Source organism: Jatropha curcas, chromosome 8 (genome assembly GCF_041381405.1).
Source record: "Jatropha curcas cultivar XTBG-Jc1 chromosome 8, XTBG_Jcur_1.0, whole genome shotgun sequence".
In the NCBI taxonomy this organism is placed as follows: Eukaryota; Viridiplantae; Streptophyta; class Magnoliopsida; order Malpighiales; family Euphorbiaceae; genus Jatropha; species Jatropha curcas.
The window spans coordinates 16,388,330-16,410,275 of NC_143158.1; the positions used below are offsets into that span (position 1 = coordinate 16,388,330).

Sequence of the window (21,946 nt, forward strand, 5' to 3'; positions counted from 1 at the left end):
ATTATACAAAATATCTTTTGGGTGGAGTAATGTGGAGTAATCTAGAATGTGGGCTTGGACGTCCAACTTTGGGCTTAAGGCTTCCCAAGTCTTAGCTTATTATAATAGCCCATTTTGGTGGTAATTAAATTAATCGGTGATATTTTAATAGAAAGATCCAGTTTCTTTCTTGAATATCTCAATTGAATGATAGAAAAACTGGGGAATGAATTGGACTATAAAGAAATGGAAAATGGCAAATAGTGGACAAAGATTTTGGTTCTACAGAACTAAGATAAAGCAGTAATTATGTTTTTTGCTTTCTTTCTTTCTTGGTGTATAAAGATTAGGGAACAAAGGCCATTATCATTCTACAGTACAGTTTATGTCCAACTCATACAACTTTTAAAAATACTGCTGTAACTGGGAATTCCATATCATTCGCATCATGTCGTGGATGTTATTGAGAATAGCCTGGCACTTTGGGTACAACAAGATTGTACCGAGAGTCAAGAAAAGGACATGTTTTAGCAATAAATAGAATCAAAATGACAAGAAATAAATGAAATTAAAGCAGTACCTTTTATCTGGCCAGGACAATCAAAGAACTCAGACATCTGAGAAATTCTTGCAGCCTCAAGCAACTTGATAAGATTCTTATCGCCGCCTACACGAGCTTCATCAAGTGGGGTATTCCCCCATCTATTAACAGAAATTAAACGGATCACAGGCAAAGGAAAACCATTTGGTTGAAAGAAAGAGAGGTGCAAGTGCATCACTGTTGATAAAACCATGTTGCTTTCTTATTATGAAGCCATTGCATATAGTATCACTATAATATTTTCCTTTCCATTTTGGCAATTCAGAATAGCAGAGATGATTGAGGACTTGCAATGCACAATCTGATGCAAGCTTTGTGGATCGCTCAAACAAAACTTCTAGAAAAAAACAAATTCCCTTGTACAAGAAGTTAATAATAACGATAGTCTCTCACTATTTGTTCCAACTGAAAACATTTATGAATGAATATTTTTTCTCAATAATTTCATTTAATTATATATGTCTATCTATAGGCAATAAATTGTAGAAATATAAATTATATAAGAACCTGAGTAATAACTAAATATGAACCTAAACAATAACATATTACTATTGCTATCATCCCCACAGCAAACAGCAAGAGAAGTCATGATGCAAATATTGGCTCGAAGTTTCTGAAATTGGGAAATACAATGACCCCTAGGCTATTCTTGTTGAACCACAATGGAATATATTATAATGCCATGAGAGGCATTTCCAGTGACTTAGAGCCCATGTCAACTTAGAGTCTACTACAGGAAGAAAAAGATTGAGAAGGAAAATTCCCCCCCATCAGCAATAAGGGAAACGGTTCAAAATGATATTCGCTAAAGAAGATAAGCATAGTAATTAGAGAGTTTTACTATAAGATAACAACTGATTGTTTTAAGTGACGAGATAGGTAAACCCTATAAATCGGGGAAAAGAGAGAAGTAAGGGTATCAATAGTTTTACTTCTTGTAATCTGGCTATAGAGCCTGGGAGCAGTGATTGGGATCATGCTAGTTGTTTTTATTAAGCTTTTGAGTTAGTTATTTGTTTGTTCTATTCCTATTTGTTCTGCTAAAATAATTTCCTTTTGGAATTGGAAATTCATGTTTGATCAGAATCCTATTTGAATAAAATCCTTGAGTTACTTTAATTCCTGAAAATTCCTAATTCTATCAACTTGGTCCAACCTGCTTTGCATTGACTCTGCTCAATGAAATTTTGCTAACTCTAAAATGAAACTTTAAGATACCCATACCACCTACAAGTGATTCTGTCCACAAAAACCAGAACCTTAAGTATGTTATGCATGTTTGCCAATTTCTTAGAATACCTAGTTAGTCAATTCAATGACATCAGACAGTGGCTAATTCCCACCCCAATAAAATATAATAGTGGTATCAACAGATGAAAAAGGAAACGGTTAGAATATTAAGATGTGAATTCTTCCAACTAACAATCATTTAGGGAGTAAGGTCTCTAACCAATTTAGTATCAAGCAATAAGATTCCTTATGTTCTGTTAGGAATATTCCTAACTATTTGATTAAAATAGGTAGGTAGAGATGCAGCAGGTCTGAGAATAGAAAGCTAGAGCAGAATAGGAGAAGAAAAGAAGAGAATGACAGAAGAGAGAGAGAGAGAGAGAGAGAGAGAGAGAAAAGGAATTGATTGTATTACTGAATTGGATGCTCTTGCCTCTAACGAGACGTATACATATAGGAAAAAAAAAGAATAAAGGACAATAACTGTCACACCAGCTGTGTCTGGTACTATAGGAATATTCTAACTAACTATTTTTAATTCCTAAGTACATTTCTACCCTTTCTCATATATGTAACAATAGCAACCCCCCCCCCCCCCGGGGACTGCATTCTTGGGGAAAAAAAACTCGGGAAATTGTTGTTTAATGAAGGAGCTGTCTTCCCAAGTAGCATCTATAGCAGATAAGTTCACCCACTTAATCAATAGTTGTTGAACATAAGAGTCTCCTACTGAAATGATGTGAGTGTTGAGCACTTTTTCAAGTGTAATGACAAATTCCCCATCAATTAGCTTAGGCAGCTCTAGGGTGGGAGTAGCATTGTTCCCAATCTTTTTCTTGAGTAGAGAAACATGGAACACAGGGTGTATCATGCAATTAGGAGGTAACTTGAGCCTGTAAGCTGCCTTGCCAATCTTGTCTACTATCTGAAATGGCCCATAATACTTTTGCAGTGAGTTTGATAGATCTTCTAAGAGCTAAGGTAGCTTGTCTATTAGGTTGAATTTTGAGGTAAACCTAGTCCCTTATTGCAAATTCCCTATCTAACCTGTGCCTGTCAGCACACTGCTTCATTTTATTCTTAGTAGCAGCCAAATGTTCCGTAAGATAGTGAGTCATGGCTTCTCTAGCTTGAAGAAAATCTTCTACTGATGCTACTTAAGTAGAAGCTGAAGGGAGGATTGGTAGAGTAGGAGTGTACCCATAGAGAGCCTAGAAGGGACTCATAGTAATGGCACTGTGGTGAGTGGTATTATACAAATATTCAGCTAGACTGAGCCACTTGCTCCACTGGTTTGGCTTTTGAAAATTCACACACCTCAGATATGATTCAATGCATCTGTTGAGCCTCTTAGTTTGGCCATAAGTCGGGGATGGTGAAGAGCTGAACGGTAGCTGTTACCCTAATAGTTTCATGAGTTCTTTCCAAAAGCTGCAAGTGAATATCTTGTCTCTATCAAAGACTATTGTCTCAGGCATGTCATGGAGCTTAAATACAAGATCTAGGAATACATAAGCAATCTTTGAAGCATCGAATGGGTGAGTTAAGGGAATAAAATGGGCAGACTTAGTGAACCTGTCAATGACAACTAAGATAGTGTCAAAACCTTGTGATTTGGGTAGTTTTTCCTATGAAATCCATAGAATATACTGATAGGCTTTGGTGGGGGTTGGGAGAGGTTGAAGGAGACCAGGATATGCAATGGACTCCGTCTTGCATCCTTTACATGTGTCACACTGCACGACCCATTCAATGACAGATTTCTAGATGCCTGGCCAGTAGGAATGTTGTAGTCGAGCCAATGTGCCCCTGATCCCAGAATGGCCTCCAATAGGGGATTCATGCCATAGGGATATTAATCTCAACCCGATCTCTATAGTAGCTCCAATGTATATTTTCCTTTTCTATCTCACTAATCCCCTTGATAAGGAAAAATTAGGCACTTCTTGAGGGTTTATGGTTAGAGCAGCAATAGTAGGGGCCAATACCTTATCGCCTTCATAGGAATTTAGAACTTCCTGTAGCCGTTTTGGGGTAATTGAGGATACTATTAAGCCAAAGCAGGAAGTACCCCCTTCAAATCTCCTTGAGAGAGCATCAGCTACTATGTTTTCAGTTCCTTTCTTGTATTAGATTATATAATCCAATCCCAAAAATTTAGAGATTCCCTTCTGCTAGATGATGTTGTGCAACCTCTGCTCTAATAAGTGTTTGATGCTTTCCTGATCAGTTCTAGTTATGAAGGGCCCCAACTCTAAGTAGCGTCTCCATTGACTTACAGCCAAGATTTTAGCCATTAACTCTCTTTCATAAGCTAAGAGTTGTTGTGCCCTTACACTTGAAGGCTTTGATATGTAGGCTAGAGGTCTATTATGTTGAAGTAAAACAGCCCCCAGTACAGTGTTACTAGCATCACATTCAATAATGAAAAGTCGGGTGAAGTATGGTAGAGCCAAAACAAGTGCCTGTGTCATGAAATGCTTGAGCTAGTCAAAGGCAGCCTATGCAGTAGGGTTCCAGCTAAATTGATCTTTCTTGAGAAGGTCAGTAAGTGGTTTGTAGATAACCCCATACCCCGCTATGAACTTTCTATAGTATCTAGTAAGACAAAGAAACCATATAAGGCCTTTCAGATTTTTTGTGAAAGGCCAATTAGTCATAGCTTCCACCTTACTAGGGTTAGTAGACACACCTTGAGCAGAGATAATGTGACCCAAGTAACTGACTTGGGATTGCCTAAACTCACATTTAGACTGTTTAGCCAACATTTGATTTGAAGTGAATACTTGAAAGACAAGTTCGCTGCACATGGGCTTCAAGAGTGGGACGATTGATGAGAATATCATCAAAGAAAACCAACACAAACTTTCTGCGGTAGAGCTGAAATAAGGAATTCATTGGGGCTTAAAAGGTAGCTGGTGCATTAGTTAGTCCAAAAGACATGACAAGGAATTCATAGTGCCTTGAATGAGTTCTAAATGCAGTTTTTGGGATGTCCTCTACCCTCATTCTAATTTGATGGTAGCCTGTCCTTAAGTCAATTTTAGAGAATATGGTTGCCCCATGTAATTCATCCAATAAGTCCTCTATAAGGGGTATAGGGAACTTATTTTTCGTAGTATGCTTGTTAAGTTCCCTATAATCCACATAAAATCTCCAAGTCCCATCTTTCTTTTTAACTAATAACATAGGAGAAGCAAAGGGGATGGTGCTTGGTTGGATGAGAGAGCTATTAAGCATTTCAAATACAAGCTTCTCAATTTCATTTTTTTTGGTGGTGAGAGTATCTATAAGGTCTGATGTTGACTGGTTCAGTGTTTGGTTTTAAGGGAATTGAGTGATCATGAGTTCTAGATGGGGGTAAAGAAGTAGGTGGTTGGAAGAGATGTGCATATTTATGTAAGGAAGTAATCATAGGTGATGGTTGGATTTGGGCTGGGGCTGAGTGTTGTTCAATGGGAGGGTTTAAGTTCATGACAAATAGTGTAGCAGTGACCGCTTTCCAACCATATTGCATTAGTTTCCCTAAGGCCTTTGAGGTCATCATTCTTATAGAGACTTGCTTACTCAACCCTCTCAATTCAAGCTTCTTTCCCTCTTTCTGTATAGTCAGCACAGTTTCCTTAAAGTCAAAGGTCACAAGTGAGTGACATTTCATCCAATCAACCCCCAATATCATATCATAATCTCCTAGTCCTAAAACCCTTAGGTCAGCCTCAAACTTATGCCCTTGCATGTTCCACTTACAGCCATTGCATTTCTCACAAACAGTCAATTTTCTCCCATCAGCTGTTGTCACAGTCACAGTCACAGGTTTTACCTTGGACACATGTAGTTTAGACTTTATGGCTACCTTAGAATCTAGAAAGCTATGTGTACTCTCTGTGCCAATCAAGATCATGATTGGCTTACCATGTAACTGACCCTTCAATTTCAGTGTATTATCACTAAGCCCCCCATCTACAGCATTAAGGGATAGGCTATGTTCTCTAATGTTTCCTCTGGAGTTCATTTTCAGGCGGTTCCACTTCATGCCATCCCTCCTCCACTTCATCTTCTTGAGACTGTATTGCCATTAATTTCTTAGATGCACATTGGTGACCTTGGAAATATTTGTCACCACACTGGTAGCATGTGCCAGGTGGTCTTTTTTTAAAGGGAATGGGTTGTTTTGTCTGTGTGCTGGGTGGAAATGGGTTGGCTGTTTTGGGATCTGTGCTGGTCTTGGTTGTGTTTGTTAGGTGGTCTGGTATGATTATAGGTTGAAGGGTTACAAGGTTTAGAAGTGGATTTAGGTTTATAAACAGGTTTGGGTTTGGTAGCTGCTAAATGTAACTCTTCCAGCCTTGCAAGCTCAATAACAGTGTATAGGTTTGAGGGTTTAAACATTTTGACAGCTGATCTTATTTCATCCTTCAGTCCCCCAATGAAGCAGGAGATGTAATATGATTCAGGGTGAAGGGCGTAAACCTTTTTCATTCTCAGTTTAAGAGACTCAAATCTGTCTTGATAGTCACAAACAGTATCAGTTTGCCTTATGTTTTGTATGTCCTCCACAACATCTTCCTTTTGATCCCTAAATCTTTGGCAAATAGCCTTAGCAAAATCTTCCCATATTAGGGCATCTCTTCCCTTGGTCCAATTAAGGAACCAAATCTCAGCTCTACCCCGTAGAAATAAACTTGCTAGTTCTACCCTCCTATCATTGGATACCTCAAAAATCTGGAAATATTTCCTACACTTGCTAACCCAAGTAGGAAAATAGGGAGTAGCTTATTAAAATAAGTTCTCCCATGTGGTTCATACTCATTCTATTCTCTACCCCCTGAGTTATTTAGGATCCCTTTATCATTTCTAGGGGATTCAGGGTTTGTGTTTAAGTATTCCCTACCTCTGCTACTGCCAGGTTGTGAGAAGGGACCTCCAGGAGAAAAAGAGGTAGAGAATGAGGGATTACCTTGAATCAACTTAGCCAAGTAAGCCACTGATTTCTAGTTCTCTTGCATAAGCTCTTCATGAGATGATTGTGCTTTCTTTTGTTCCAGCCTCATACTATTTTGCTTTTGTAACAGTTTCTCCACTGTGAGGTGATGTTCCTCTAGCTGAGATTCAATAGATCCATGCCTTGCTCCTCCAGTTTGGAGTTGAGAGAGTGGAGCTGGTCTTCCAGTTCTTCAAAGGATACAGGAATGCCCTCAGATGAGGTTCCCTTGTTCTTCTTAGAGGCAGTGGATTTACTCATAGTTTCCAGCAACCGTGCTGCTCTGATACCAGTTGTTAGGAATATTCCTAACTATTTGAGTAAAATAGGTAGGTAGAGATGCAGCAGGTCTGAGAATTGAAAGATAGAGATTAGTCGGAGAAGAAAAGAAGAGAATGACAGAAGTGAGAGAGAGAGAGAGAGAGAGAGAGAGAGAGAGAGAAAGGAATTGATTGTACTACTGAATTGGATGCTCTTGCCTCTAATGAGACGTATACCAGTTGTTAGGAATATTTAACTATTTGAGTAAAATAGGTAGGTAGAGATGCAGCAGGTCTGAGAATAGAAAGATAGAGCATAATAGGAGAAGAAAAGAAGAGAGAGAGAGAGAGAGAGAGAGAGAGAGAGAGAGAGAGAGAGAGAGAGGAATTGATTGTATTACTGAATTGAATTGGATGCTCTTGCCTCTAATGAGACATATACATATAGGATAGAACAAAGGACAATAGCTGTCACATCAGCTGTGTCTAGTACTATAGGAATATTCTAACTAACTATTTTTGTCTCTTAGCTACATTAATTTCTAAGTACATTTCTACCCTTTCTCTTATATGTAACATGTTCACTTAGAAACAATATCCCAACCATATCAAAGTCATAAATTGCAATCATAAAACATTCAACAGAACAACCAAAATGACAAGCTAAATTTAGATTTTACCTATCCTTTGCCAAAACACTTGCTCCTGCTTCTAGAAGTAAACTTGCCATTGGGTACAATCCTTCTGAGGCAGCAATGTGAAGTGGTGTTCGGAAATCAAAATTTTTGGCGTTTGGATTAACTCCATTCACCAAAGCCCTTTTCAAGAGACCCAAATCTCTCTTTGCAACTGTCATACAAAGAAAACCACCAGCATCATCAATTGCCAGTGTTGCCCCTGCTCTAACTAGCAAGGAAGCTACTTCATCATGCCCATTCCTGAGAGCTTCAAGCAAGGGAGTGTTTCCAAACTTATCTGATCGACAGAAATTAAATCAAATGTGTCACTAGCTTTGTTTAGAGTAAAAGATATCACAGGAGAATAGTTATATAGTTCATGAGGATACAACCAACAATAAATCATATAAGAAGATTACCTGACAGGTTGACATCCACTCCATGGTCAATTAGAAGATGTGTTATATCTTCATATCCTTTAGATGCAGCAATGTGCTGTGCAAAGTAAAATAATTTTAGGTCTGCCATAAAAGAATTAGTTTTATACCTTGTGCAGAGGGAAAGACATAATCTAAAGAAACTGGATTCATATTGAGCTTTATTCATTGTTTCTTATAATTTTCTGTCCCAAATGTCCATCAACAAATTAATTCTTTGTAAGCACACATAGGAGCTCTCAGCTCCACCTCAAAATAAAGGACACATTTGACCAAAAATCATCTCTAGTAGACTTTGAATGTCAAACTTACTAACTTACAAACAATCAGTGAGCTCCATTGTACTCGTAGCATTCTAATTTATGGAAAATTAAAAGATTTCAAATCAGCAGTCCTTTCAAAATCAATAAATCAAGCAATTTAACAAATGGATCCAACATTTTATAATGGTAATTTCTATGTTCGATAGATAGTTCAATGACATTTAAACAAAAAGTACTAACTGGTGCAACCACAAAAAAGCAAAACACTAGTTATGTGCTCTATGTAATTTAAGTTTAGTAATTACAATGTTTCAGTCCAAGCTATGTTAAAAATAAATTTGCAGTAAACTTCATAAGAAACAAAAAATCTTTGCTAACTGCAGTAAATAGAATAAAGAAATAGAAAAAGTGAGAAAAACAAAGTACAGAAACAATCAGAAAACAAGTTCACAAAAGAGATGTAGATAATCATGAAAGCAGGAATCGTCATGGTAATCATGTTAAGGATACTTACTCTTATTTTTCCAGTATACGTTATTAGGAAAGCAAGTTAAGAGAAGGAAAAAACAATTGCAAATTTTGGCAACACATTCCTAAAGCAAAAACAATCTGTTTCTTCAGTGAATAATAATCTCTCAAACAGTTAAAAATATCAAGATAATAATTAAAAGAAAATACAACAACAACCAAGCCTTTGTTCCAAACTAATTGGGGTCATATGAATCATTTGTTTCAAATATCCACTCTGATTACGTTAAAAACAATGAAAAGCAAAATATAAGTCGGAAAAAAAAAATTGAAATACATTTTGTAAAAAACTTTGAAGAGGAATTTTAAAATCATTTTTGGTACATTAATAAATAGAACAAATCATGAAATAAGCAACAACAACTAAATAGGGTCTACTATATGAATCTTTAGCTTCCATTCTATTCTATTTGTAGTTATATCCTCACTAACATCCAGAGACCGTAGATCCTTAGCAACTAAAAGAAAATGTAATAGTTTAATCTTGATAAGAAGTGGCAAACAGAATGCCTATTGCTTAATTTTGCAGTAGTACTTATGATTAGCTTATATAGAAATCATACCAAAGGTGACCTTCCATCATAATCTGTCTTGTTAGGATTCGCTCCTGCTCTAATCAAACGTTTCAGATGATAAAAATCTCCGTCATATACAGCACAATTTAATCTTGTAACAAGAACTGATTCAGACTTTTCAATGTAAAGAGTGACATCTGACTCCAATATTTCCTTCTGTAGATTGGAGTCCTTTCCCTGTCAGTCAAACAGTGGATGAAATGAAATTGACTTATCTAGTTCAAGATTTCTAACCAAAAAGGGGTTTGATTTCAAAGGCTTTATCAAACCCCCACACCAGTAAACTGACCATAACATGTAGAAGTGCTTACCAATTAATTGTTTTTAATAAATATCAAAGGAAGCAGGAGAAAGATGAGGAGTAATGTTATCAAGAGAAATCACCTCAAGCAGGTTATTCAACATTATTCGTCCATCAGAGAAGTATATCTCAAGGATCTCTATAAATGATTGTTTATCAAGTCGCAAAACCCTGCAGAGTTCCCGAACTCGAATTGTATATGGCTGAGGAGTGTTGCAAAGAAAAGAAACTTCACCAAATGAACTATAGGTTTGCAGACGCATAGGAAACTCTTCAATCTCATCATTTTCTCCTTTTCCAACTTCCTCCTATGGATAATGTTTAATCGAACAATCTAATAAGTCTTCCAGAATCAGTAAGAACTTACAACATATCTGTTGAATATATTTATTTTCTTCATGGCACAAAGATGTTATTATTATAGTTTAAAAAATGAACTAAATCTGTTTCTTATATTTTTCTTGTTCAATAAGATAATAATATCAAGAGAAATTCGGTACTACATATTTTTGCTAATATGCATGGAATGTCAACTGCATCCAATATATAAATCGCTTGGGAATATTAACTGGCAAGAACACATAAATTTAAATGTCTCTAACGCATGCATATATTAGAAAGCTTGATGATACTGATTCATTATGATTGGGAATTTATTGCTTAGGTTGTCGACATGATTGAATTCATGAGCTGAATATCACAGACATTCACAAGAGTATGATAAAAGTCATTGTGGCCAAATGTAATCACAAATAGGCTTAATTTCTTAAAAAACTTACCAACCTTCAATATGCTTTTCAATTGTAGCACAACCTTTAATTTTTAACAAAGATTACTGAATCTAATAAATTACTTTCAATTCCAGCCTCAAACTCAGTTGCAGTCAATTTAAATAGGAATTTGCTGATGTAGATTATTTTTTAAATGAAAAAAAAAAAAAAATCCAGCAGGATTCAAACCTTGTCAGTCCAACAAAGTATGCTAAACTTGTGATCTACCTCCAAGTCTCCAATCCTTTCCCTTTCCTCCCATCAAACCCTCATACAAGGGTTGAGCAATGCAATTAGCATATTTTGCTAGCTAAATAAAGCTCTAATCTTAGCTGGATTTTTGCTAAAAAAATAATTCACATTAGCAAAATCCACCTTAGGTTGACCAAAATTGAGACAGAAGCTAACATTTATTTTAATTTATTAGATTTAGTATTTTTGTGTTAAAAAATAAAGTTTATGCTACAGTTAAAATACATGCTAAAAGTTGGGAATTTGTAATCATGCCTCACAAATAAGCTCAGTGACATTCAATCTTAGATTGAAGGCACGTTTCAAGGCTACATTAGAACTGAGTAATTAAGCACATATCAATAGTAAATAGCAATGATGCTTTCAATATATAACAGCTGAGGAAATATAAGCCAACAAGATGAAGTATTACCATGATCAATTTACCATGACAAACAACGTAAAGTTGATCTGCCACATGACCCTGTTCTATAATTACTTCTCCAGGAAGAAAAAATTCTTCATGGACCTTGATTCCCTAATAGACCAAAAGGGTAGATAAGAATCTTTCCAAACTTGGATCGAAGCCATACTTTTAGCATTATGATATCAATTCCTTGGTAGATTGAAGATAAAGAATTGTAGATTCAACATGATAAAAATAAATAACTTGAAAGGAGTTGTTCAAGGAAGCATGTTATTATATTATTAGAATAATGAAGAGACATAACATAAAGAAGATAGTTGAAACAGTAGTTCATCATGTAAAATATATGGAATATTTACCTAAATAATCAAGGTCACCTATACATATGCATGTAGCGCACATGTTTGTGGAAATTAAACAAACGAGAACCATGTTATGGAACAGCTATAGAATTATAAGCGTTTGTGGAAATTAAACAATTGAGAATTATGTCATTGAACAACTATAGAACCCAAAATGTTCCAAGAGAAGTTATGCCAAATGTCATAAACTAAGGAACACTGAAAACACCGACTTGGTGGGGAGGAAAACAGAATGAGGGAAAGACAGAATGAAGCCTTCAATTTGATAGCATGGTATCAATGAACTGTTGAATATTGCATAATCCCCATAATTAAAAACTTCATTTTAGATTATAGTTACAGATTTTCTAAAACCACATGAAAAATGATACTCCAAGCATTACAAAACTATAATAACTTTAATATCTTCAAATAGAAGTCTGAGCCTGTTAAAACGGAGGATAAGATATCCTCCATTAATAGCCAAAAATAAAAGGGTTGATGAATAAAAGAAAAAAATCCAAACCTTTGATACAATTTGCAATTTATGGTCAATCATGCATTTTCATTCATAAAAATTTCACATAAAACATATTTAAGGGAAGGGGTAAGGAAGAGGTGGAGGGAGTGAAAGAGACTAGAAAGAGAGGACGAAATATATTTATATATATAGCGTTAAATAATAATAGTACTACTTTTGTAGGTTTTTAAACTTAATGTACCATATAAGATGCTAAAACAAAAGGTCTTTTAATGAAATATATGCTAAGTTAGCAATTTGAGAATTTTATGATAAGATCTTCTAGATTTGGCTGCAGTTTACACTAATGTGAAAAGTTGTCTATATAAAATGATCCAAAGAATTGATCGCAATTGCATATTTGAGTAAAGGTTTGGATTTATTTTATCATTAACCAAAAAAAGCAAGAAATAAAACCAAGTCTAAAATAATAGCTCTATTTGATTAATATTACAGAAACTCCTTGAGACCTTCCTCAGAAGTGCCTTGAAGCGTACTCCGAAATCCTAAACTCCTGTAATTTACTGAAGTTGCCAATTCCTGCATCACACTCTCAACCTTATTTTTTTCTACTATCAAATTTTATTCAGTAAGGAGTAATCTTTTTATTCCCTATCAAAACAACTAGTTTTGCAGTTTAATTCAAACAATGTCTCTAAGTGGAAAAGTGTGCACAAATAAGACATGAAGGTCGCAGAAAATATTGATTGCTTTCTTACTTTGTTTTCTTTTTTTTTTTTTTTTTTTCCTTCTCCTCATTGTTCTCTTGAAGATAGAGATTTTCACGTACAGTATTTCTATGAGCATTTTGAATCAATTACTTAGCAGGAAAAAAAAAAAGAAATAAAGAAAGAAAACAACCACTGGAATCTTTAACAAATTTCAGCACAATATATATTTTTGAATATATTTAATTCAATTAATGGGAGAGAAACAATATACTTTAATTTCCATCATGACAAATAAAAGCTTTTTTCTAACAATAGTGCTAATAATTACGGCAGAAAGTCAAAGCAGAAGTCTCTGCCACGGAAATATTATGCCTGGCACTGACAATAACATAAACGAAATTCCTATAGAGATTGACACAGAAAAGAGCTTAAACATTCGACATTAAAATCTATTTAGGTATGTAATTGAACATCTTACAATCTGCTTAATAAATCCCAAAGAGCATCCCTTAAAAAGAGGAACTTCTTTAATATAAGGTTCATATAATTTCTGCGAAATCTGCAAAGATGAAAAATGTGTTAAACATGCGACCAAGCATAAATGTGTACAGATGAAGTTGGAACTTCAACTCATCAAAAGAATAAAACATATACAACCTCAAGAAGCAAAACAGAGAGAGAGAATTGCTAAACACCAGGAGATACAATAACTAATCCAACTATGCAAAAAGCCACTGTATGAACCATTCATGGTCTACTGCATTCCCCCAGCTATATAGTGTATAATCTTCTCATAAAGCAAAATTGATATTCATGCCATCAACCTAAAAGCAAATAGTCGAATTTTAAGAGAAGTCCTAAAGGTTATATTGGTGTTCATAGACTCATGGAAATTTCCTAGTAGATAAAAATATTCATCTCTACATGTATCCAAAATAATACTGTGTCTTAACCCCAGTTGGAGAAAACTCGGCCTTTACAATCATTAAGTAGAAAATGCTTTACCATTAACTCCAACTTCTTCACACTCTGTTGAGCTCACTTGGCCGCTTAGCAATCTCCAATGCTATCCTACACGTGCTCTTTATGGTTTTTTACATAGCTTTTCTTCCAAAATGGCTTTATCAACTACAATGAGCAGGTCAATGGATTTCTGGACTTGAAATTGTAATTATCATATTCTGATGTCACGACAACCATTTTTCTTTTCTTTAATATTACTACATAAGGAACATAGATCAGAGAGTTGATAGAGATAGAGGGTTAAAAGAAGGCGTAAAGGTAGAGGAACGACCAGATTTGGAAGTCTCTATCTCACCACAGTTATCAACTCATATTTCTACCAGTAACAGAAAACTTAACAAGTAATTTATGTTGCACTAGAGTTGTCAAAGATATTTTATATTTTAGTATGCGTAGTTAGCAATTTTCTAATTTTATTTACTACATAATGCTGCAGCCTAGCATCTAGAAGGCATATTTGGAGTTTAGTTGAATTTTTAAGTATTTAGGTTGTCAGAACCTAGGGTACTATATCAATTTGATAACAGAAAATATCAGAAAAAAGTCAAACCACATAAGAAAATAATTGTCTATCTGCTAACAAACTGAACTACATCAGGCATTATCAATACCTTCGCGCGAATAGAAACTGGAATATCCTGAAGCATAGCAGCTTCAGTGTAGCTGCGATCATATTGTAATCTTAGATGACCTTTGATCTCATTACTTATGCTCTTTTCTAGATTATTTGTATTCATATATTTGATGAGCTCAGTCATTTTATCTCTGAATTTTTCTGTCTTTGATCCTTTTACAATCAATGCAGTCATGTTACCAAGCAGATAAGCACCAAGAATCATGTCAAAGGATACATAAATCATGACAAAAATCATTTCCCTGACATTAACTGCATGTATTTCTCCATATCCTGCAGAAGAAAAGCACATAACCTCAGCATCCAGCCTTCAAGAAGTAACCCATCATTGACTTCTAATAGACAAGAATAAAATGGGATTCAACCAACATATGAACTTACCAACAGTTGCCATGGTAACAATTGCAAAATAGAGTGATGTTACATAACGTTTCCAGAGATCAATTTCCCTAAAGTTTAAATAGTGATAGTCACCCATCTGTAAACTTCCTATCCATGTGGAACCTTCCTCAGAAGGAGGCAAAGTAGTAGCAAGATAGTAAAATACGCAGGCAGCTGTATGTGTGCAATAGAGTTCAACAACAAGAAGTTTTACAATCCTAGTGAAAAGGTAATTGATCCTGATATCCTTCTCCAATCTCTCAAAAAATTCTGTCACTCTGCAGGCCCGACTTAGCCTAATCCATAGCATGTACCTGGCTGCCTCTTTTCTCCCACAAGCCTGATCAGAGCAGTAGCTTGAGATAACCAGAAATGTGATTGCAGGATTATATTCTAATATAAATTAAACAGCCACAGATTTAAACAAATGAAATAATACCACAAATATTTGTATTCATAAATTATGATTTTTTTTTTTAAATGTTCCTATCAATTTTTTAGTAGAAATGATAATCACTAACTAAGTACTCTTCAATCCAACTAATGTATAATAGCACTCCCTATTCTATTAAAGCTAGAGATACTTCTCATGGTAATTTGAAGCTTATTTTATAAATAGCTCATTTCTGTAGAAAGGGAACGACGGTGGCGGAGAGTAAGCTGAGTTGATTGAGTATGGACAAGAAGAAAGGTTTTCCCACTTTCCTAACGTTTCATATAAGGAGAGAAAAATTTAAACAGAAAAACTGCAATACATAGAGAGAAAAATCACCCAAATTCCCACCTCCATTGTCTGCAACTCCTGGCACCAATCACATCACAGTCCTTATAAACTCGTAAAAACCACTCCCACGCCTTATTTTGGCGAGAAACTCGCCGGAGAAGAACATTAAAAAGTTAAGGTGAGAAACTAGGAAGAGTTAGAGAGCGTAATGTACCAATGAGCTCCTGGGGAAGAGACACACTTATAAGTATGGTCGAGGTCAGAAACCGACGACCGCCATGGCAATGGGATACGGAACAGGCCACGGCTCCATCGGTCGTTGACAAGTGATTTTGGTCCGGAAGCTTCATTTTGAGTTGCAAATTGAGTGAAGATTTCAGTTTTTCACAAGTTGAACGCATTTGAGTGATTATTTGTGTCTTTGAGCAAATCATATCGATGAATGAGATTTTTTGATTTAGTTACAGCCACAACGGTGATAATTGTAATAGGAGGAACTGAAATTTAATCAGTTACTCTTTTTTTTCTAGTTTATGTTGACTAAATCATTAAAAAACTTTAAACTTTACATATAGTTTTAATTATACCGTAAATTTATTTTTTTTGTCTCCTACTGCTCTGAATTTTAATTTAGTTATAGTAACACTCTAGTTTCAATTGTGTCTAATTTAATAAATAAAATATTATTCAATTGCTTCCAAACAAATATTATTTTTAAATTTTATCCAATATTAAAATAAAAAATAATATATTCATCTTAAAAATAAAATACTTTTTATTTATTTATATAATAATATTAATAACGAGTAATGATTTGCTATAAATAAAAAATTATATCGTAACGAATAAAATATATTTTTATGAGAGATCTAAATTAAGTATAATTTCAATATAACCCTAACTAAAATTTCATGCTTAAAAAATGGCAAAATAAAAACCTAAACTAATATTTTATGCTTATAACTAATTAAAATTTATTATTTCACTTGGCTTTTTATGAATTTTAAAAAAAAAATCCTAAACAATATTAGTTAGAGTGTCATCAAATGGTGTGTTTTTTATTAATCTGATCATATACGTTCAATGAAAAATGATATTTTATTCATTAAATTTGATACAATTTAAAATTAGGATGCTATTGTATATAAAATTGAAATTCAGTGTACTAAGAGAAAAAATCGATACAATTAAAATTACCTGCAAAATTTGAGTTTTTTTAATAATTTAGCCAGTTTTGTCTAGAACAATAAAAATCTCTATACATGGAATGTTCATGATGACCTTAATAATTTTTTATTTGATCAAATCAAAATACTAAATTTAAATTTAAAACTTATACCCTATCTCCTACTTTAATGATGAGAAGAATATGACAAAACAACGCCACAAATAATGTGTTTCAATAAAGTTTGGCTAAATAATCTCCCATCACTCGATGCCTAGCCCTAAAATATTTTTCCCCAACACATGTAAGCCTTTTGCTTATGCATCTTCCTTTCCAATCCTACCAGCATCCTAAAATGACCAAAAGGAAGGCAATGATTAGCTGAAGATGAAGAGGAGAGGAACAATGAGGTCTTGATCTTTCGATGCGCAACATCAAGTAACCACTTGAAAACTGGTATGATATTGTTAAAGTTATTCTATTTTTTGAAAAAAGAAAGTAGTAAAACAAATTGTTACCTATCTCAAAGTGTTTGATACGGCACCATCTCCACTCTCCATCCTAAAATATCTGTCGCTAATCTAGAATCCACCTAACAAAAATCACTAGAGAGTGGAAGACTCGTTAAGTTGTAATTTTGACCCAATAACAATATCACATCATACATCGTAATAACCAAAAACTTACTTTTTTTGTAACAATAACAAACTTACTTTATTTAGTCGAAAAATATATACTCTCTCCGTCTCATTTTGTTTACATGATTTAACAAAACACGCATATTAAGAATTTAGTCAATAAAAATTATTTTATCTTTTTTAATGAACAATCATAAAGGTTATTATGGAAAAATAATTGTTTAAATATACAAATTTAGAAATCTTATACACATTTTGTGACATCCAAAAAGGAATAATAAGCAAACAAGGGACAGAAGGAGTATAAAATTAAAAGAAAAAATCAAATAGAATTTCCAACTTCTTGATTTAATTCTCACAGTCTAAACAAGCCAAGTATAAAAGTCAATGTTGATTCAATTACGTTATAGTTTTTCTTCTTTAAATTTAAATTCTTTAACTTTAAATTCTTCGATAACAGATATTTTTAACTGATTTCTGCAAACCGATGATAAGTCCCCTTGCAATTTTACAGCCAGCATTTAATAACTTATTGAGTGCTCCCAATTACGTTAAATCCTAATTTGAGGAAGAGGAACTCACTCAGACTAGGTAAACAAAGGTCTTGCACGTTTTGGAGGAAAACATTTTGGGGGTTAGGCATCTAAGTGATGGGAGAGTATTTGGCTAAATTATATTGAAGCACTTTCACGTGGAGTCTGAAATTTTATCAGATTCTCATCATTAAAGTAAGAGAGAAAGTGTAAGTTTTAAATTCAAATTCAGTATCTCTCATCTAGTCAAATAAAAAATTGTTAAGGACATCATGAACATTCCTTCTATAGAGATTCTAATTGTACCAAGCTCAACTTCAGCCATTTAACATTATTCTTTTCATAATTGAGTTTATAAATTTAATAAAAATATTTGGCTCAAGTTGTGTACAGCCTCTACAACTTTAATTGCTGAGAAATAAAAATAAATTGTATTTGAAACACCTATTTTGATTGCAAAAATCAGAAAAGGAACCAATAAAACCACAGTAAATCACAATCCCACGCCAAGTAAAACCATTTATCAACCAAGTCATCACCATTATCAGAGTCAACAATTCTTTTACTTTTCAAATCACTTGTCCTTGAATCATCATGTGAACACTTTATGGAGAAAGACCTCCACATAGACCTAGGTTTCTATCAAAATAGGATGCATCAAAAGTTGTCATCTGATTTGTGTAAGGTATTACACCTGACAAGTTGTTGTTTGACACATTGAGATGCGTTAAAGGCGTCATTGAAGACATGCTTGCCGGAATTTCACCTGAGAGTCTATTATCTAAGAGACTAAGTGATAACAACTGGTGTAATTCTGAAATACTCTTTAGAATTTTCCTGTTAATATGGTTTCTTGACAAGTTCAAAACCACTAAATCAACTAATTTTATTATTTCTTTAGGTAGTTCTCCGAATAAACTGTTACTTGAAAGGTCTACATTTGTTAAATGGGAGAATATTTGGCCAAATTATATTAAAGCACTTTATTTGCGGCCTGAAGTTTTGTCAGATTTCTATCATTAAAATAGGAGAGATAGAGAGAGAGTTTCAAACTCAAATTTAATATCTTTCATCTAACCAAATAAAAAGTTATTAAGGGTATTATGGTCATTCTATTTATAGATATTCTAATCGAGTCAGACTCAACTTGAGTCATTTAGTATTGCTCTCATAAATTGTTATGCCAAGAAAACTGAGGGACAATGAGACATGTTTGCTATGTTAGAAAGACAAAATCATTAACTATGTGAAGTGAAATTAAGTCTCATAAAAAAATAAGATATGTCTTAAGCTCAAATTAAAACTGCTCGTTGGAAATTTTGATTTTGAACTGGATCTAACCCAAAATTAATACAATTTAAAGATCTTGAGCTTTTTTTTTTTTTCAATTTTTAGTTCGTTGAAAAAATAAAGAAAAAATAAAACATACTTGGGTCTCTAAATTATATTCTAATTAATACTTTCAGTTTTTCAAAAATTACTAACTTTTATTCAAATGTCAGGTCCTTTTGTCCAAAAAGTCAATACATTTACCATTAGTCAAAACACTTTTTGGATGAAAATATGCTCATATTTTGAATGAAAAATTTTGATTTTTTTTTTTTATTGGAAAGACTCTAACATGTGTTTAAGCAAATGTTAAGGACATTATAATAATTTTTCAAAAATGGAGAGACCAAAGTATTAATTAAAATATAATTTAAAATCCAATTATATTTTATCCATCAAGAAATTAACGCTCAAGAAACTACCATTGACAATGAGAGTTTCTGGAGTAATGTTTTTTTTTTTTTTAAAAAAAAAAAAACTGCATTCAAAAATTAATAAAGACAATGTAATGCTTAAGATACATCAGTGGTGGTGTTTGAGATTTTTTTTTTTTTTTAATTTTTCTTGCTTTCAAAATTGCTGAAGTAGAAATAACCATAAACAATGACAGGTAAAAGTTTTTATTTTTATTTTTATTCAAAGTTAAAAAAATGTTAAAAAGTACCATTACAAGTGGTTCCTTGAGCAATTTTTTTATTTTTCATCATTTAGAGATGAAGTGGGAGAATAACAACTAAGATGGTACCATAATGTTATATAGATCCCCACATATCTTTGTTCGTAAATACCGAGAGTGGAGATCCGAGAATGCTAAAAAGAAAAGTTGTTGTGTAAAACTATTTGGAGGAAAATTATCATCGTTAATGATCTGTATTTTTATATAATTATGTACGTAATAGAACAGGGACAAAAAAAATTTATATGCTGATCCTAATTAGTTGATGTCTATTTTATGTTTTATTTATTTATTAATATATCAAATAATTCTAAAACTTCCCTCAAAAATTTCTTCTACAAAAAGTTTTTCTGAAAATTTCCAGATATGCTCTGCTTTGCATCCACGTCAATGTTGTGGGGTCCCTCCTACATGTGGGACCCACACAAGTTTGAAAGAAAGAAAAAAAAAGGAAGATTCAAACGTGTGGGACCCACACACGTTTGAATGAAGAAAAAAAATAAAAGGAGAAAAACACGTGTTGTTTAAAGAAAAAAAAAATCAAAGGCAGTTGTACCTAAAAATGAAAATGGATGCGTTGATTGCGCAAACGCATCCATTAAGGCATCCACTTCTCCTATAAATAGGAGAAGTTTTCTTCAATTTAAACGTACAAAAACATAGAAGCAATATATACTATTAGGTGTAGAAAATTTTAGGAAAGGGTTCCTAAAATTGGGAAAGAGAGAAAATAGTGAGGAAATTATTTTTGGGGTGTTTTTGGGAAATACTTTGTGTGCTACTATTTTTGTAATCTCTTTTGTACCTACTATTTTTAGTAGAAGAATTATTCGGAGTTTTTATCCCGTGGACGTAGCCCATAACAGTTGAAGGGTGAACCACGTAATTCTCGGTGTTCTTATTTTTCTGGCATTTACGGTAATTATTTAATTTTTTACCGTGATTATTATTTTTGGTGGATTCGATCGTCAATATTCAATATTTAATTATTGGAGGTATATGTGGTAAAAGTAATTTTATTTTACTTTTACCACCGGTATTTTTCCGCGGGCCCCACTCGGGATAAGTTATAATCCCAACAACTGGTATCAGAGCCTTTGGTTGGTAAATTCTATCAAAGTTACTATTCACGTGAATAGTGAATTTCGTGAATAGTGAAATTTTGTCAGATCTAGAATTCAACATGGCTAACGACGGGGCTATGATCAAATTGACGGATTCGAATTATTCAATGTGGAAATCCAGAATGGAGTACTACCTCAATTGCAAAGATCTGTATGATCCAATTGAAGGTGACAGTGCAAAGCCGGAAGATATGAAAGAAAGGCAGTGGGAGAAATTAAAAAAGTAGACATTGGGTACAATACGCCAATGGATAGATGCTAGCCTGTACAACCATGTAAGAAATGAAAAAGATCCCCAAGTTCTCTGGAAGAAATTAGAGAATATGTACGAGGCTACGAATGCTCAAGGAAAAGTCTTCATGATGCGTAAAGTCATGAACTTGAAGCTGTCAGAGGGACGATCAATTACACAACACCTGAACGATTTTGAAGGACTCGTAACTGAGTTAGCAGTTAGCGGTATGTCCTTAGAAGATGAGATGCAAGCATGCCTACTGTTGGGATCTCTACCGGATAGCTGGGATACTCATGTGGTGTCATTAAGTAACTCAGCTCCAAATGGTGTGGTAACAATGTCTATGGTAAAGAATAGACTACTTAATGAAGAACTCAGAAGAAGAGATGTTGCCAGTACCAGTTCACAAGCCCTTGTCACAGAGAATAGGGGTCGGAGCAAGAGTAGAGGTCCAAGGCATGTAAAGTCAGGCGGTAGATCCAAGTTCAGAGAGATGAGAAAATGTTACCATTGTGGTAAGGAGGGTCATCTCAAAAGAAATTGTCGTTTACTCAAACAGGATAATACAGACCGAAGACAGGAGAATGACAGAAATACATTTGCTACAGTCTCAGGAGAAGATGGTGAGGCGACTTTAGTCACTCATGATGCAGATTGCTGTCATTTTGGAGATGCAGATACCGAGTGGATAG

The 21,946-nt window shown here is 34.1% G+C and overlaps 1 protein-coding gene across 3 annotated transcripts in view; it reads right to left on the reverse strand.

The window, feature by feature from the left end:
* Positions 1 to 275: 275 nt before the first annotated feature.
* Positions 276 to 21,946, reverse strand: part of LOC105634638 (potassium channel SKOR) — a 31,714-nt gene continuing 10,043 nt past the window's right edge. The window contains exons 1-11 of one of the 3 annotated variants that reach the window (XM_037638009.2): positions 15,615 to 15,762; positions 14,831 to 15,170; positions 14,427 to 14,722; positions 13,271 to 13,351; positions 11,267 to 11,371; positions 9,916 to 10,140; positions 9,520 to 9,708; positions 8,148 to 8,223; positions 7,732 to 8,026; positions 560 to 681; positions 276 to 459 (exon numbers count right to left, since the gene is read on the reverse strand). In XM_037638009.2, coding sequence (XP_037493937.1) covers positions 440 to 459; positions 560 to 681; positions 7,732 to 8,026; positions 8,148 to 8,223; positions 9,520 to 9,708; positions 9,916 to 10,140; positions 11,267 to 11,371; positions 13,271 to 13,351; positions 14,427 to 14,722; positions 14,831 to 15,170; positions 15,615 to 15,620 — 1,755 coding nt within the window. In that variant the 5' untranslated portion in view covers positions 15,621 to 15,762 and the 3' untranslated portion in view covers positions 276 to 439. Of the gene's footprint in view, positions 460 to 559; positions 682 to 7,731; positions 8,027 to 8,147; positions 8,224 to 9,519; positions 9,709 to 9,915; positions 10,141 to 11,266; positions 11,372 to 13,270; positions 13,352 to 14,426; positions 14,723 to 14,830; positions 15,171 to 15,614; positions 15,763 to 21,946 lie in introns of those variants that run through there. The other 2 variants (XM_089725128.1, XM_089725127.1) reach the window with 2 other exon arrangements.